Source organism: Oculina patagonica, unplaced genomic scaffold, assembly GCF_052425735.1.
Source record: "Oculina patagonica isolate OP01 unplaced genomic scaffold, crgOcupat unplaced2, whole genome shotgun sequence".
NCBI classification, from domain to species: Eukaryota; Metazoa; Cnidaria; class Anthozoa; order Scleractinia; family Oculinidae; genus Oculina; species Oculina patagonica.
Window position 1 is genome coordinate 1318637 of NW_027558036.1, and position 19372 is coordinate 1338008.

A 19372-nucleotide genomic window follows, 5' to 3' on the forward strand; every position below is an offset into this window, starting at 1 on the left:
TTCGCATCTATTCTTTTTGTTTTGCGTAATTAAATTTACTATGGCATTTCTGTGGTTTTTGTAGGCGCCGCTAATTATTTCTTGTTCATAAAGCTCGCCAAATTTGCTGTTTAAAACCTTTATTTGATGCTGTCGCTTCCCGCAAAAAAAAATTTACGCTAAGCGGCACTTGCCGCACTCATTTCCCATATAAGGTCAAACATAGGTATACGAGCTGATAACCGGGATTCAGCAAACCAATCAGAAAGCTAGAAATGCAATATCCGCGGTTGAGAATTTTATCGAGGGTCTAACATAGGGTTAGCGGGATGCGGGATGAGACTTTTTTAATATCTATCAACTTTATTGGTCTTAATTTTCGCTGCCGGGATACCGGATGAAAGTAACTTTTGAGGCGAAATGCGGGATTGTAAGGGGTCGGCGAGAAGCAGGAAGTTGGTTATTCATGACGGGACGCGGGAATAATTGTTTTCAATGTTGTTGTTGTTGTTGTTTTTTTTTTTTTTTTTTTTTTTTTTTTTCGGGCGGGAAACGGGATGATGGAAGACGGTCGAAACAACACGTGCAACACACGTTTTGTCTGGCTTTTTTATCCTTATCAGTTAATTATTTCGCTGTCGAACTACTGTCTATATAAACACCGAAGATTTGTCAAAGTTTTCTGTAGCTGCTTCGTCTCCAGGTGCCGGTCGGCCGGTCGGTTAACGCGGTAAGGCGGGAAAACAGGAAGCGCGGGGGTCAATGGTTGCCCCCGTGCACGACCAAGGAGAAGGACAATAAGATCACAATATTGTCAAAATATTGTTAAAAACTGTGTAGCGCAGTCTGTTGATCACATAATAAAGTTAGAGTTTCGTTTATGCGCTAATTTTTGTAAATAAATCCAGACGTTTTGGGACTTCTGTCCCTTCATCAGTGGAAAATAGCCGTTAAAGTCAGCGCGCGTCATTTTCTTTGAATGTGGCAACATTGCGTGCGCGCGCGCTAACTGAGTCCATTTAAATAAAAGCAAAGTCAATGTTTATGCCGCGCGGCTGTAGAGTGCGGCATTTGAAGATCAGGCGGCCTTCCGCGCTGCGTCTTTCTCTGATGTTCGTAAGGCCTGATCGCACAACAGACACCATCATGTCATCTGTTGTGTGACCAGGCGAGGAGAAGTGTTTTGCTACGGGCAGGTCAGCTTTCCTCTCGACAGATCTTAAATGTTCGCAGAACCTATCACCGAGCCTACGTCCTGTTTCGCCAATGTACGACATGGTGCATGCACGACAAGTGATAATATAAACGATGTTACTGGTCGTGCACGAGAACCTCTGTCGTATTGTCAGCGGTCCACCAGGGGTGTTGATCTGGGAGGCTGGATTGGCATGGGCGCAGGTCCTGCATCGTGGGCGGTGGCACGGAAAGGTTCCATGGGGTTCATCCCCTGTGTTAGCGCCGGATTGAAGACTGCTGCGAACCAAGGAATCTCTTAAATTGGTGTCCCGGCGGTAAGCACCGAGTACGCGCGAGTTGTCAAAGAGTTCCTTTGTTTCAGGATCTGATTTGAGCAGAGAGAAGTTCTTTGAAAGAATGTTCTTCACGTGGCGGTTGATTGGGTTGTAAGTTAATACCAAGGGGATAACTTGCTCGTTGGATTGCCCGTCGTTAGATGGTCGCAAGGCAGTTTCGCGGGAGATGCTGTTGACGCGTTGGAGGGCTCGCTCTACAACTGCTGGAGGATACTCACGGTGCAGAAAGAAAGATGACATTTCTTTGCTTTTGGTGTTATAGTCATTTTCGTCACTGCATATTCGTTTGAGGCGTAGAAACTGGCTATAAGGGACGGAGTTCTTACACTGGACAGGATGTGCCGAAGTGTACGTGAGATACGAGTGTGAGTCGGTTTCCTTGTAGTGAATGGTTGTCGCCAGTCCTTGAGGTGTTGGCTTCAGGAAGAGGTCTAGGAAAGGAAGCTGTTTGTCACTGATGGCCCAGGTGAACTGAAGGCTTGGATGGAAGTTGTTAACGAACGTGGCAAAGTCGTCAAGTTCGCTCTTGCTACAAGCAGCTGCCCCTACAATGTCATCAATATAACGCTTGTAGAGGTCAGGCTTCCTCCCAGGATACTGTTGGAAAATCTGTTCTTCGACGTGGCCGACGAACAGACAGGCGTAGTTGGGCCCAAGTCTACTTCCCATTGCCACGCCACCCGTTTGTTGGTAGAAACCTCCATTGAAACTGAAGCTGTTAAGTGTGAGGACCAACTCTGCAAGGCGTACTAAAGTATGCGTAGGTGGTTCCAGCACTGGCCGTTTGTCTAAGAAATGTGTTAACGCTAAAAGGCCATCGTTGTTTGGTATTACTGTGTACAAAGACTTGATGTCCATTGTGAACACAAAACGATTAGCGCTGGTCGTCGGATAGCTAAAAGTCTGCGCGATGTCGAGCATGTGGTTGGTGTCCTTGACATAGCTGGGCAAACTGCGAACTAAGGGAGAAGTGATTTGATCGAGGTAAGTTGCCAAGAGTTCAGTGGGGCAGTTGCATGCCGACACAATAGGTCTCCCTGGGTTGCCTGGCCTGGAGAAGGACGCCTGGGGACGAGGCAGTTTCTATAGAATTCTAAAAGGAAAGTCACGTTAGCGTTCTCACGCGATAATCTAATCGGCTTAATTGAACTGAAATCGAATGATTGGATTCGTTTAGTTCTCCAGTGCAAATATGGTATACGCGGCCCCCTAACGTCCAGGTCACAGTATACGGTCCTGAACGGGCAGAGATCTAGCTACAGCCTTGAGGCATCCGGCGTTCCACAAGGCAGTGTTCTGGGGTCCACGTTGTTCGTCCTGTATACAAGCGACCTCGTGGAGTCTGTACAGTCAGCCACCGTGTATATGTACGCTTAGTACACTACTCTTTACTGTGTTGGAAACAGTATAGAGGAAGTCTCAGATGCCCTTAATCAATCACTTAAAGAATTATACGCCTGGTGCACTGTATGCTTATCTGCAAAGGATCTATCACTGGCCCCCTTCCTCCGATACTGCTAATAGAAAACTGCCTTAATTGGGTTTAACATAGCCGACTCGTGGGCGTTGATAGATCACAAACTTGAGTTGGTCTCCACAGGTCAATAACCTTAAGAAGAACTTTGCAGATGTGCCAAACCTCATTAAGAATGGTAGGTTTTTACCTAAGCAAGTTCTTTTTTAAAAGTTATACGACATAATTGTATTCCCGTTAGTCACGTATGGTATAACCGTCTGGTGGGACATGAGTCGTCAAGACGACTTTGATGCACTTGAAAGGTTGCACTGCAGAGCGGCAAGGATCATTTTTAACCTACCAAAAGACATGCCATCTACTAAAGTCCTTGACCGCGCTAAATGGGTCACTTTAAGAAATACATACAAACTTTCGATTCTGAAAAAAAAAACATCTACTAATTCCTTCATCATTTAATGACAATTCCATGAAACTTTCAACTTCTTACAGAAGGGCAGTGCTCTGGAACTTTTTACCGCGAGTGCCACGAAGCAATATCCCTTAGGAGTTTTATGAAAATGATCAACACGGAACATAATTTAAAATACCCATTTTAACAATCCCTATTGTAAGAGTTCTTAGCGTTTTTTATCTTTTTGTCGTTGTAACAATTTAGTAATTTAAATCATTTTTAGCGATAAGTTTAGCGTTTTTACCTTAATATAGTTTAATGTCTTTATCTAATAGTATTAATGTTTTATTTACACACGACCCCACAATCTATGTAGCTTTTTTTACCCCATCGTTTCTAAATAAAGGTTTTGATTGATTGATTGATTGATTGATTGATTGATTGATATTCGAACAAAGACCAAAAAAAAGTGTAAGAGAGAGTAATTAAGCGAGCAATTGCCGATGTACGTATACAATTTTCTGAAAATGTGCCATGCATACTCGGAATATGCTATTAAGGTTGTCCCACAATTTCAGATTTTGTTAAGCACTACAGTGAAATTAACCAGGCATAACTAATCGATGAACAATGACATCAATTGGTAATCAATGAGTAATCGATGGGTAATCAGTTGATTAGTCATTGATTATTGGCGATGATCAATAAGTAATCGATGAGTAATCGAAGCCCAAAAATTTTGTGGCCTATCGATTACTCATCGATGACATCGATTACTCATTGATGTAATTGATTACCTATTGATGTTATTGATTACTCATCGATGACCCATCGATTACTCATCAACTATCATACTGCACACAAAATAATAATAATAATAATAATAATAATAATAATAATAATAATCATCATCATCATCATTTGTATTCCTTGCTTTCTTGTACCATTTTTTGTGATTTTTTTCTCTATGTTGGTCACATTTTGCTTTATAACTGGCATTCTTGTTGACGAAATTACACCCTCACAAAAGGTCAAATAACCATTCGGCATATCAAGACGTGAAGGGCTAAGCACAAATACAGATGATATTTCAATATTTCACTTTACCCAACTCTTTATTTAATAACAAAACAATTGAACAGGAAAACCAACCAGTCTGGAAACCCGGGGGAGGGGTGTACTCAAAAAAATTTTATACGGGGAGGCTCCACCCCAAGTTCTAACCCCTTACCCTTTTATATACCATTTGTGACAGAAATTGTACCCATTTCGTATACCTTTAACTGAAAAAAGGTACCCCTTTCATATACCTAAGAGTATGGCGTGGACTTAAAATAGGACGTATTCTTGTCATTTTTAGGTAGCGATTAATAAATTATAATAAAACAGCCATAAATTGCTTCTGTTCGAAATATTTTAATTAAAGGCCCTTGTAAATAGCCAAATGACAGATTTCCATACCCTTTCATATACTTAAACTCGTGAAATCCCTACCCTTTTATATACCTGAAGCCTGAAAAAGGTAACCCTTTCGGGCGGAGCCTCCCCGTATAGGCCATTATAGGGAGTACCCCCCCCCCCCCCCCCGGGTCTGGAAATGAAATTAACAAGTACGAAGACAAGAATCGACTACGTGGTTAGAGATTTTGGTCGGTGGATGTTTGTCAGCAAAGTAAAACTGCTTCGGCTTAGGGAGACAGCCCTCATAAGCACTTACATTACGTACCGGAACAGCTGCAAGCACTTTTACTTTCTGTACTTTTTTCACGTGTTACCATGATATTGTTAGATTGTTATAGCGTGTTATACAAGTTATACGTATTTTTACAAGTTCCGGTTTACAACCACGAGACTATATCGATGAGTAATCAATTCAATCGATGACTAATCGATGCAATCGATGACCAAAAATTTTGTGGCCTATCGATTAGTCATCGATTACTCATTGATCATCGGCAATAATCAATGACTAATCAACTGATTACCCATCGATTACTCATTGATTTCATTGATGTCATTGATGTCATCGATTAGTTATGCCTGGAATTAAGAAAAGTTGTAAGGTAATTTTTCCACGAGGTGGTCTATGGTCAGGGTCCAGGAGATGGTCCACCATGGGATGGATCCATATTTTTACGCCTGGTTCGTCGTATGGACGAACACAGAGCATAATGGTAAGTAGTAAACAACAAACAACAGAACAATCAAACAAACAAACAAACAAACAAACAAACAGGCAGACAGAGAACTCAATAGGTCCATTTGCTAAGGAGTGGGCCTGGGTAAGGGTTTTATATAATTCAAACCCAGGCCTTTCGCATAATTTTAAAGCAAAATGGCGGCCGAAAGTGCAGATTCGAGAGCGTTAAAACTGGTTGTATTTGGGGGCACCGGGGGGACGGGAAAGGAGGTAGTAACACAAGCACTAGAGCAAGGCTACCTTGTAACAGCCGTGGTGAGAACACCGGAGAGAGTCGAAAAACGGTACGTTTTTAAGTACAAGTTTTACATTGGTCGTTCAGACTGCAAATATTGAACTGATTGCTGTACCCCCCCCCCCCTCTCATAAGGCCCTCTCTGAATGATCAACACTCCCCCCCTATCATGAATAATAACATGTTATAATCCCCACCGCCCCCCCCCCCCCTCACCCCACCCCCATCCAAAAAACCCGGCGTATCCGGTCCAATCGGACGTTCGGTTCTTGAACCCAATCGAACACCAATCGTTCGATTTGGTTCGATTATTGGAATCGATTACCGAACCCAATCAAACGATTGGTGTTCAATTGTTTTCGATTTTTTTTTGGTTCGAGAATGGGTTCGATATTGTTCGATTGGATACGCCGGGATAAAAAGAGGCTTAATAGAAGGTTAACATTGTTTTCCGGTAATATAAGTTCATAGGTAGCCCAGACTCTGCATATGAATTTTAGTTTACGTCTTATATCAACTGATATTTCCCAGTTTTGGCTACATCACATGAATTGTTTAGACCAATCATACGCTTAAAAAATATCTTTAATGATATGCCCCCCCCCCCCCCAGAGATAAGCCCCCCTCTCCTAGTGCATCATTCATAATATATTTGAAATGCAATTGATTAATGATGAGATTTTAAAGCTAAATTCAAAACCAGTTAATAAAAAATAATTTCGATCAAACATGCTGCTATAGTTCATAGGTAGTAACGAAAACGAAGACCCCGAAAACGAAGACCTAAGACCTAAGACCCATACGAAAACTAAGACCCGTACGAAAACTAAGACCTAAGACCCATACGAAAACTAAGACCCATACGAAAACTAAGACCCGTACGAAAACTAAGACCCATACGAAAACTAAGACCCATACGAAAACTAAGACCCGTACGAAAACGAAGACCCATACGAAAACTAAGACCCGTACGAAAACTAAGACCTAAGACCCATACGAAAACTAAGACCCATACGAAAACTAAGACCCGTACGAAAACTAAGACCCATACGAAAACTAAGACCCATACGAAAACTAAGACCCGTACGAAAACGAAGACCCGTACGAAAACTAAGACCCGTACGAAAACTAAGACTTGTACGAAAACGAAGACCCATACGAAAACTAAGACCCATACGAAAACGAAGACCCGTATATACGAAAACAAAGACCCGTACGAAAACGAAGACCCGTATATACGAAAACCGGGACGAAAACGAAGACCCGGCCAAAACCAGCGTTACCCAGAGTTGCGTGACATTAATAATAATGACAGAATAATATTGAAGCAGACTGAGCGTACTGAGAACGTACTACTGATCAAAAATCTAGACTTGATCGAAAACTAAAACCTGATCGAAAACAGTTGCTTCTGCGTCACAGAAGAGACAGCCAAAGTCTCCCAGCAGTAATGCACCGTATTGAAATCTTCTCGCGCACAATACTTGCTTCAATAAACTTCGCTACCCGATTATTATTTCTCGCTTTACATCCGCGTAGAAGGGTGCGGAGAAGGGGGGGGGGGGGGGGGATTGTGCTGGGATGCTCTCCAATGATGCCTTTAGAGGCCATGACATTAGGGGGGACTGAGTATCCTATATCCCATTAATTTTGGGAATGAATCTCCCTTATCCAGTTAATTCTGGTGGTTGTTCCAACGTTTATGTTCGATATCCTCGAATCTCAAATCTGGTGCTTTGTTTTTGTTTCTTTGCTAAGTATAAATGAGAGGTATTCAAGACTAGTACCTTTTAAATCGTTTCCACGCGTAACCGATTTATCAGATGGTGTTTTCTTTTATTTGAAACTAGAAGCGCGTCATCTGTAGTGTCCTTTACATTGTCGATATTGTTGTTTACATGAACGTGTGCCATCGTTATTCGTTTCGAAATGTCTCGAACTGTTATGTATATGATTTGACATTGAACGAGTACATTTCATTTTCTTCGCAGTTTGCGACAGTGTAGTGTCGCAAACAGGGCTACATTGTGTCCCTTGTCAGTTTGCGAGGTTATCTAGTTTTACTTAGAGTTGTTTGTTTCAGTTTCAATGATAATGAATGATAGATTTTTCTAAATTTAGTAAATAAAGGTTTTGTTGGTGCTTCTTATGTGTAGTCATATCAATAATGACCTTTCATTCATTTAGCGGGGCAACAGGCGTACTGGCCAAGACTGTTTTAATTTTACTCATGTAGCGCGTAGCGAGGCGTACTCACTTCAAAATTAAAGACAAATATTTGTAGGATTTCAATGAAACTTGATCGATACGTTCTCATTACTCGTCTGCTTCAATATTATTCTTATCCAACACTGATTCGTATAGTACAAACATCGCGCAAAACGAGTACAAATGTCACGCGATATTTGTACTTGTCTCATTTCCCCGACCAAAAGATTAAAAACCTTGGCAAGTCATGTGTGACCTAGGCTCTCGCAGTGCTATCAGAATGGAATTTTCAAAAGGAACAGCATCTTTTCATTCCGTTTACGTGTTGAAATAACTGTAACGTTCCATTTGTCGAAAAATTCTCACCGAAAATTTCATGTAAATGGAAAGCACTCATTGATTTTCGGGTGTACATACATTCACATATTATGTGAATGTTTATATCTATAGAGAAATTTGATTTTATGTGAATGTAATAATCTGTGATTACTACATTTCACTGATATACAGAACGGAACACTCGCCGATGATCATCGGCGAGGTAGTCCTGTCTGTATAGTAAGGAAACTTAAAACCCGCCGATGATCAGCGGCCAGGTAGTCCTGTCTATATAATAAGGAAATTTAAAACTCGCCGATGATCAGCGGCGAGGTAGTCCTGTCTATATAATAAGGAAATTTAAAACTCGCCGATGATCAGCGGCGAGGTAGTCCTGTCTATATAATAAGGAAATTTAAAACTCGCCGATGATTATCGGCGAGGTAGTCCTGTGTATATAATAAGGAAATTTAAAACTCGCCGATGATCAGCGGCGAGGTAGTCCTGTCTATATAATAAGGAAATTTAAAACTCGCCGATGATCAGCGGCGAGATAGTCTTCAGTCCGTATTAACAAGGCGAGTCCTGTCTCCAGTAAGAAGAACTCTAAGACTAGCCCATGACCAGTGACGAGGTGATGTTCTCCAAATCTGTTCCGCCCAAACTGGCCCATGGTGGCAAAGTTTCATGGAACGTCTTTGTTTTAAGCAATAGACCACACTTTCTAGGGCTTTACTGGCGTAATAAAACCACGCGGGATGTTGGGAGAACACGAGAAAAGCTTGTAAATCTCGAGCCGGAGGCGAGGGATTTACAAGCTTTTCTCGTGTTCTTCCAACATCCCGCGTGGTTTTATTACGCCAGTAAAGCCCTAGAAAGTGTGGTCTATTGCTTTTATGAAATAACTATAGAAAACGTTCTTCAAAGAAATGGGAATCTGTGATCAAATGTCTTATTCTCAACAAGTTGATCGGATGACGCGGCAAACCAATCACAGCGGCCGAAAGAATAAAACACAGGTTTAGCTCCTCACACAAAATCCACAAATCGACGCGACAAAAACGTTTACAAGTTCTCTTAAAGCTATGAAAGTCATAAGAAAGGAAAGGAAAAAGACAAACTGTCACGGTATAAAATGTATTCAACGATTTAAAAGTTCTTTGACGTGGAAATCTAGCAAATTATGGCCGGAGTCATTCATCGCGAAAGTAAAAGTGGGTAAAAGAAACACGAAAACTTTGGAAGTTTACAAACTTCACAGACTGACGAAGGTATTGAGAATAAAGGTTAGTTCCACAAACAGTGCTTTAGAAATTTGTTATGAATTTATTTGTTCCATATTCTTTCGTTTACGCCGAATAACAGACTTGGGAGAAAGCACTGAAAGCACGTAAAACTGAAAATATAATTCAAGCGCGTACAAGAACTCAGCGTGAGGTTCTGCCATCAAAATAATTCATGTTCATCGCGACCAATTTGATCAGTTTTAATTCCTTTCATATAAAGTTTCCGAGTTTATGTTGAATGGAACCATATCCATGTTTTTAATATTTTTCCAGTCCAGTGAAAGCGTACCTGTTTATTGTGTTCCTTCTCATATGTTTGTCTCTCCGTTTTCGTTTTTTCTCTAGTTCCTTCGTGGTGGGCGGGAAAATTCAATTTTGTTATCCGCCCTCAGTTAATTTTCATGATCATTTACGAGAATCATATATCCTCCGTTTTAACCATCAGATAGACCAAAAGAATACATTAAACTAAGTTTAATTCTTCGTCCTTATGCGTAATCGAGCGTAGTGCGGCCATGTCGGGACAGAAGCGGGACTTTACCGGTACAATAGTACATAGGTTTTTGACCAATAAGAGCGCGCGTAGTATCTGAGATATTTTATAATACAAGATATTGTGTGAATTATGACAATTATCTCGCCCAGAATCGATCCGAAGAGCTTTAACATATCTGTAAGATATTGAATATTAAACTTCTAGCAAAGTTTCATGGAACATCTCCGTTTATAAGATATTGTATGAATTATGACAATGATCGTGCTGAAATCGGCCCGAAAATTTTCGGGCTTTCGAGCATCGTCTTTAAATCCATTGGCTTTGTCTACGAAGTGGCAACCCCTCGTATCACGAAGGTGTTTTAAAGGGTAGTTTGTTACATTAACAAAACAAATATTCAATTCTCGCACGTGGTTTCCGCCGTATTCTTCAGCGCGTGATATCGTTCGTACGTAGAGGTACATAGCTTTAGGAAATTTTTATATTAGCTTGGAAAGATGTTCTCCAGCTATGCTGATTGTCTCCGCGGTTGTGCCAGGGAGGTTGATACGTGGCTTCGAAAGTATCAACACCACGATGAAGAAGATGCCCTTGCAATCACAAGGATTTTGTCCATCCAGGTAAATGACACCACTTCATATATGTGAGTGAAAACCAACTCCAAGTGTAACTTTTATCTATCTTCTGTCTGTAACTTTTATCTATTTATCTTTTCTATTCACTTTTTTCCATTATTAGAGTGTCCCCAATTAGCGCCTTTACGGCGCTAGACGAATTTGACACTGAAATAAAGATACTTTCCTTACTTTAATTTATACACGGTGAAAAATATCTTGAGACTACCTCGCCGCTGATCATTGGCGAGTTTTCAATATCTTTCTTATACATACAGGACAACCTCGCCGATGATCATCGGCGAGTTTTGGATTTTCTTTAATATATAGCCAGGACTTCTTCGCCGCTGATCATCGGCGAGTTTTGAATTTCTTTATTATACAGACAGGACTACCTCGCCGATGATCATCGGCGAGTTTTAGATTTTTTTTAATATATAGCCAGGACTTCTTCGCCGCTGATCATCGGCGAGTTTTGAATTTCTTTATTATACAGACAGGACTACCTCGCCGATGATCAACGGCGAGTTTCAAATTTCCTTATTATACAGACAGGACTACCTCGCCGATGATCATCGGCGAGTTTTGGATTTTTTTTTAATATATAGCCAGGACTTCTTCGCCGCTGATCATCGGCGAGTTTTGAATTTTTTACTTATATACAGACAGGACTACCTCGCCGATGATCATCGGCGAGTTTTGAATTTCTTTAGTATATAGACTGGACTACCTCGCCGATAATCATCGGCGAGTTTTAAATTTCCTTATTATACAGACAGGACTACCTCGCCGATGATCATCGGCGAGTTTTAAATTTCCTTACTATACAGACAGGACTACCTCGCCGATGATCATCGGCGAGTTTTTTCCTTATTATACAGACAGGACTACCTCGCCGCTGAACATCGGCGATTAGATAGCTCTATATTAAGTTAAATATTCTACATATTGAAAACTTGGCGTATTTGTTGTCGTTCTGTATAGTGAAACAGTCACATAATATGTGATTCTCTGATCACCGTTGATTTTCGATTTCAGTAGTACGTTCTCAGTACGCTCAGTCTGCTTCAATATTATCGGCTGTCATTATTATTAATGTCACGCAACTCTGGGTAACGTTGGTTTTGGCCGGGTCTTCGTTTTCGTATATACGGTTCTTCGTTTTCGTACGGGTCTTCGTTTTCGTACGGGTCTTAGTTTTCGTACGGGTCATCGTTTTCGTATGGGTCTTCGTTTTCGTACGGGTCTTAGTTTTCGTATGGGTCTTCGTTTTCGTGCTATCAGGGGAAACACTCTATTGACTCTATTCACTCTTAGTAATATTCCTCGAAAGAAACACTCTTAGCACTATTGTTTAAACAGGTTCCAGACTCAAGCAAGCAGCAAAAAGCAGCAAAAAAGTTGGGGCTCTAGGCTCCAAGGGTTCCAACTTTAAGGGTTCCGAGGCTCTCTGAAAGGTGTCACTAGCCACTAGACTAGTTAGCAAAAAAGTTAGTCTCGAGCCCTGGCCTGAAGTTGGGGCAGTCTCAGGGTTTATTCAGGGGTTTCAGTAAATTTACAGCTCTCCCGTGAAGGTCAAGCCATTTCGCTCGCATTGTCCTTCGAGCAAGTTTTGCCTTTTCGCCGTTTTTTTTTTCCCACCCACCCTTTCCATGGGTAAGTACCAGTAAGTATTTAGTTTTGCTTTCCAGTGTGATGGTGCCTGGTAGTTGCCGCTCCCAGGGTTGTCATGGTTACCATTCGCGGTTGCTGGCGGCTCTCACATAGTCTCAGGCACCATCCCCACAAGTCATCTATTGGCGATGAGTTTAATTGTACATTTAAGACATTTGGCCTTAAGCATAAAAGTCAATGATCAAATTTTTGGACTGTAGTTACATTACAACTTCATCCTGTGGCACACAAAGGTGTTAGTGAACTCTTGCTGATTTTAATGATGCAGGGGCAAAAGAAAAAAAAAAAAAAAAATGCTACTGACATTTTATTTTTCTGGACATCAAGTTTTTTCAAAACAAAGCCAACTGAAACAGCTTAAAGATAAATGAGGAAAAACACATCTTATTCTAGATTTCCCTTGTGGCCATGCAGTCATTACAAGCACATACTGAAAAAAAATGCTTGCTTGCTAATAAGTGCTCTATAGCCTTTAGCAATTTTCTTATTATTCTTAGTCTTGCGTCATATTATTAGAAATGCAAGGACAAACCTCTATTATCCGGATCACAAGGAACTCACAAAAACCGTTTGGATCATCAAGCGTGGATAATTGAAAATGAATTTAAATGTGAATGAGTTCTGCAATTCAGGCCCACAGAACAAAAATGTAGATAAAATTCAAATTGTATATGCTTATAAATTACCTTTTCATTCCTATTTATCCGGGTTTGTTTCTCAGATGGGAACTATGGGCTGATAAGGTCTCTCTGCACATGAAAACCAAAATCGGGAAAATTTAGTGGTGAACCATTTTTTTCTTTTTTGGAGGTGGGGGGGGGGGGGGGGGGGGGCAGAGCTCAGCATGCATGGAGCATTGCTATTTTGGGCCTGGAATCCTGGAAGTTTAAACCGCTTTTTTGGCCTTTACTGTTTAAGTGCTGAACATTTAGTCTTAAATAAATTAACAAATTTACAGGTGTGGTGTGAAAAGACTTGTTACTATGACAGCATGGTGCACGCAGCCAGGCCCAAACAATTCATGGCTGGTGGATTGGATTATTAACCCGCTGTTTCTCAATGGTATGATTAAAGATATGGCTATCATGGAGAAGATGCTCGAGAGTACTGATCCTCAAGTGTTGAGCTACACCATAGTTAGACCTTGTGGATTAATCAATGGTAAGTCGATCGCGCTTCAACTTATGGGTAAAATTCCAAAACCAAGCCTCTGGCTTAATTTGTATTTAAAATGCTTTTTGTGAAGCCTTTTTCTGGTGGTGGTGATGTTTGAAGCAACAATGACAATGGTGATGGGTGGCCCATAAAAGGATACCACTTGGTCAAACTCTCTAAACATATTTAGGACATGGAACAGCGAAGGAGTTCAATGAACATTCAAAGTGGTTTAACACAATTATGTATCAGTCTATTAATATAAAAATCAAAACAAGCTCCATCATGATGTTAAATTTGTATGGAGTAAGGCGAAGTTATGGTTCAAATGGTTCCAACATTCCAATCCAACATCGCGGAGGGAACATTTTGGAACCGTTTCATTACCTACCCTTTTGGACTGCTGTTGAAAGATGTTTAGCAAAAGTTTGCTTCTAAGTCGAACTTTCGTACAACATGTTCCAACATTTAAAACAACGCATGGAATAGTTTTTAAACTATTCAATTGCAACAACTTGTTGCAATTGTTTTATTTTGTTTAGCAACAAAATGTCTTAATAATTAAGCCCAAAAGTGGCCAAACATTGCTTATTGAGTGTCGGGTCAAATTACTGGGACTCGGTCTCACCAGTGGACCAACCCTTCTTTGTAGGTGAACGGACAGGAAACTATAAAGTCGAGGAAGGACAATGTAACACTGGTACCAAGTTTATGATGACACGCCCGGATGTTGCAGAGTTCTTGCTAAAGGTTTTGGATAGTGACGTGTACGATCGGAGAGGATTTGCAATAGGTGGATTATAAGTTATCCCTGTCTCTCTGTGAGAGTATCAGCCTTCTGTTTCTAAGGCGAGGAGTACACAAATACAAACATGACAGGGCGGATCCAGGGGTGGGGGTGGGGGGGGGGGGGGGGGGGTTGGGTGCCTAGGCAACCCACTTGATCCACAAGAAAAATTAAAATAAACAGGGTGTAAACATTGTTGATATTGTTAGCTCAGACAAAGTTAAACTTTTTGATAACATCCACTCCCCCATAGTAAACAAACTTTTTGTAAACAGCCCCCCCCCCCCCCCTTTGAATAATCCTGGAACAGTAAATCATCAAGTTTGTAATAAATAATAATAAAGATGGTAAATTTTAAGCTCGGTAATAAATAATGAAGATGAAGTGTGTCTGTGTATGTCTTGTAAACGTCTTTTCGCTAACCTTGGTAGTCATGTCGTGCCATGCTATTCCACAGCCCCGTACCAATTATTTAAAGAAAAGCTTCTCTTAAAAAGAGGAGCTGAGTTGTAGAACAGCCTATCCCATGATCTACGATCTGTGGTGACTTTACAAGATTTTAAACGTAAACTACGTCACTGCAACTTCGAATGAGTTCTGTACACGGCATCCTTGAAAAGCAGCTTAGTGTGTAATTAGATGTAATTCTGTAATTATAAGTTAGTTTAGTTAGGTAGATAGATCTTCATGTTGTTTATTTTTATACTGTATGCTGAACGGGATTTTAAACGGTGTTTAAATAAAAATATCTTATCTTAATCATTTTTTTTATGCTTTACTTTCTCCTTATTGGAAACTGCGCGCAGAGAGTCCCCTCTTGTACCCTTTCTATTCGTAGTGTAAATACTAGTTATGCAACGCTTTCGAGTGGTATACTTAACAATTATTCTGCGAAATCGCGCGGAATATCGCCTGATACTTAGCCGACGAGGCCGTAGGCCGAGTCGGCTAAAATCAGACGATATTCCGCAAGATTGAGCAGGATAATTGTTTTATTATTCAATAAATTGTCAACGAAACACATTTTGCAGGAAGAAAAACTGTAATTATACAGCGCTTTACAAGATTTCGGACGAATCTTCGCAACCTACATATATCGCAGGATATTTGTTATGTACGGATGACAGATAATGTTAACATTTTGACCATATATGGGCAGCGCGCGCATGTGTTGAATAATAATTAACAATTATCCCACGAGTCACTTGTATTTTCTCGGTATGCACACGAACCTTTAGGCGAGTGTGTATACCAAGAAAACACAAGTGAAAAGTGGGATATTCCATAGTATACCACGAGAAAGTGTTGTGTAACTATTTTATACCATGCCATAAAAAATTCCCTTACTAAATTTCATCGAGAGTAAGATCGCAGCGCACGATGGGAAGGTTGGGTTGAATACCGTCGAATATACAACGGCTTTTCTGTATTATGATTGGCTGTATTTTCTATGGCATGGTATAAATGGTAATACGTGAGATCATGGAGAATTGCTTATTCGTTTAGTGTGAGCTTAGCCGTTTCGCAAATTATTCCACCATACAGGTATTTCTTACAACATGTCTACAAGAAATCAGGGAGAATTGCTGATTTGTATAGTGTGAGTTTAGCGTTTTCACAAATTATTCCACCATACAGGTATTTCTTACAACATGTCTACAAGAGACACCATCTGTACTGATGTCAAAAATCTTTGGGATATAAAAGAGTACGTGTAAACAGCACCCGAAGACCTTACGACTCTTACCGAGATTATGCGAACACCTGTGACCGACTTCAGTGTTACTTAGCAACGTTTGTCGAAATTAAAATCGTGGCATCAGTCCATTCACCGATTTTGGCCAAGTAAAAACCCAAGTGTGTAGATGGGGCATCAGCTAATGTTGGTTAGAAGTCGCAATTGAGGAAATAATGAAAGTTAGTACTATTTAACAATTAGAATATGAGCTCGAAAATTCTATGAGTTAATAATTGATGAGACCGCGGGCTTTCAAAACGCCATTATTTCGAATCTTCCCATAAACCTTTTTCGCTTGTCAAAATTCTACGGAATACAGAGCACTTCGGCGGGAGATTATGCAAAGAATACTTCGGAAGAAAATTCTGTCTCGCTGGCTTTTCCTCGCGTTATCCCCACGCAACAAATTTTGTCTTGGGACTCCCCCCCCCCCCCCCCCCTTCCCCAAGAGCCTATGCGGCCGGGGGAAGGGAGGCAGGGAGGGCGTGCGCTTACGTCAGAACCAAAATTTTTCAGTTTGATGGGTTTTTACCAATATTTCTTAGGTTTAGGGCTCCGCTCGCGCGAGCAACGCTAAACTGCTACAATCCACATCATAATTTGTTAGAACACTTGAGCCGAAGTTCAACTTCAGCAGTTCAATCATGCGTGCCCTCTATCTGTCTCAATGTTGCCATAGAAATATAATTTTTTTTATGGCGGTAGCAACCGACTTCTGATGCCATTTTGACTTTTTAAAAAAATGAGGGGGAAGTGGAAGTACTGTATCTCTAATAGGGACGTGGATTGCAACATAAAAAACCCTGCAGACATGCCGTGAGAGCTTACGGCTCATTCAGTTGTCACTGTGCTAAGCTCATGTCTAAAGTTACTAGCTTTAGTCCAAAGGTTGGAGCCTAAAATATCGTAACAAACATGTATATGTGTCTATAATCTTCAATGGTTTTTTTATTATCTAGTTCAGTATTATTCTTGCGACATTTTTGCTGAGACCGAGCTGAGACGAGAGAGAATTTTACCTGACTTATGCAAATATTATACCGACTTTAATTGGGATTGAGAACTTGTTACAAAAAGAAGAGAACCAGCTAAAACAAGAAGTAAGAGCAATATTCTGCAGACGTGAATCGTCGCACGAAGATTAACCTTGTCGGAATCAAGAACGTGTTAAAAAGAACAGCTTTACGTAAAAATCGGTTTAGCTTTATTTAAGTCATTTGTGACATTGCCGATACTGTGATACTTTTTTAGAAGTTTATTTTTCAAGCGATTATTGTATATTTTTAACATGGCCTTTTTATATATAGACCGAGTTGCTTTTTATAGAAAATTTTAAGAAGACAAAAAAGGGCCGATATGACTATATCTTATTCTACTTCCGTATTTTCCTGACGACACTGATTCTTCCTTCTATTCGCGTAGATCTTTTTCAAGTTCAGTTGCTTTAACTTAATCTTTTGTGTGGGTGATCGACATCGCGTAACCCAGGCAACAGCGGTCGTGTTTAATTTTGGAGTTTACGAATTAGTGTAAATCCTAATCTCGTACCCAGATGTATACTTTATCCATTATCCTGCCAAATGAACTCAAGCTGCACAATCTTGGCTTCTTAACGAAGGATTTATATCGTATCCTGTAGGATTATTCGGATATTTTCGGGACGTGACTTGAGTATGCCCCTCTATCTTAAGCTGCACTAGAAGTTCCTTTACAATATACCGGGCCTTGAAGGCAATCTCGTTATAACTTCCTGAGAGCTGTGAAGAACGAAAAACAAAAATAGCCAACACCACTTGGTGACACCTTATGCATTGCTTGTACTGAAGTAATTATTGAAAAACAACCAGTGGAGTTTTCTAGCGTTTTTCATAGCCTATCTATAACTGTCGTTTTAGATGCGTAGAATTCGTCGATCAAGATTTGCGTGGTTGTAGAAAAGCGAAGAAGGTAGGGATTGTTTGGCGCTTCTCGGCTTTGTCCCTTGGAGAGAAGGCAGGGACCGCGTTTTGCATTCTAGATTATCCCCTAAAATGTATCTATTTCTGCAACTTTGGCAGGATCGTGTCTAGTTATACAGATATTAAACGTGCTTCAAAGAAAAACAGATTATCCAAAGAGCCAGACAGGTCACGCCCTAATCCCATTCCGTGTCGTGAATTCTAACTAACATCGTCCGTACGCTCACAAGTGTTCCGTCTTGTAGACCTCTTGATCTCAGCCTGTATTTAAGTAACCACACTAAATAATATTTCCTAGCAAAGCAGAATAATCCGCCATTAAGCATTTTTAGCGCCTTTTTCAGTACTCTTGACTCTTAACCCTGGAAAAGGTTTCCTGAAAGTTTTTGTCCTCTTTGTTGTGTTTTCTTTCTTTTTTTCTTAATCTTCACGCAAAGTAACTTGCGGTCTATCGTGAGACCACCCACCGAGTTCTGTAGAAAACTTAAGATCGAATCTAACCTGAGATCATGCCCTCCCTCCCTACTTTTTCCTACTTTTTCCCTCTCTCATCTTTGCAAGGGAAAAAACGCCTGATCGCAGGTTAGATCGAATCGTTCAGTGTAGACTAATTGTCTTCTAGTAAGAGTGTTATCATTGCGCAATATGACGCTGACGAGATGGCTTTGATGTCTTTTAAGTGGTCGGTTTGAGACACCTCTTTGTCCGGTGTCTTAACTCAGTTCTCGCCACCACAATCCTTCACCCCACTCCACAAAAATTACGGAAAGCCAATTTTACCTGAAGGAAAAGACCGGTATAATTCTGTCACGTATAGATGGAAAACTCTTCAGCTTTGATGCTGACCTGAGCAGCCCGCTGTAATACCCTGCAGAAATGTTGATCGCCTCTGTTAACTCACACACTGGAGCTTAGAAATCTTTCGCTGTGTTGATAAGTAGTAAAAGAGGACTAAAAACTAAGAAACATGCGCCAATTCAATAGCGCGGATGGCCTTACTTTAACTTCATAGTTAATCCAGTTTTGCACACATCTATCGGCTAACCGAGAAAGTGTTTTATTTGTCCTTTGTTGTTGCGAAGTTCTGGTCGTAGTACAGAAACTGATAATTCACAATTAGGAATCCAATCCAAGAAGGAAAAGATATTTTTACTGCTCGATTATTTAATCTCTTCTTATGAACTGCTGTGATCAGTTATTGTAGTTTTGTTTGAAAATATCTCTCGTGAATTCCATAGTTCGCGCTTTGCAGATCTTATGTCCATCAGGGACACTGATTTGAATCGCTGTAAATTAAGAACGAGAGACAACCGTTGTCGCAGAT

General features: G+C 40.6%; 3 protein-coding genes across 3 annotated transcripts in view; 2 read left to right on the forward strand and 1 right to left on the reverse strand.

Annotated features, from left to right (window-relative positions):
- Nucleotides 1-19372, reverse strand: part of LOC144640148 (uncharacterized) — a 199738-nt gene that overhangs the window by 129301 nt on the left and 51065 nt on the right. The gene's annotated exons all lie outside the window — the stretch shown is intronic.
- LOC144640157 (uncharacterized) overlaps nucleotides 1-19372 on the forward strand; it is a 261782-nt gene that overhangs the window by 100368 nt on the left and 142042 nt on the right. The gene's annotated exons all lie outside the window — the stretch shown is intronic.
- LOC144640216 (uncharacterized) lies at nucleotides 5715-14477 on the forward strand. Its single transcript, XM_078499418.1, has 3 exons — nucleotides 5715-5863; nucleotides 13369-13571; nucleotides 14218-14477. Exons 1-3 carry the CDS (start codon nucleotides 5715-5717, stop codon nucleotides 14367-14369), a joined length of 504 nt encoding a protein of 167 aa, XP_078355544.1. The 3' UTR covers nucleotides 14370-14477.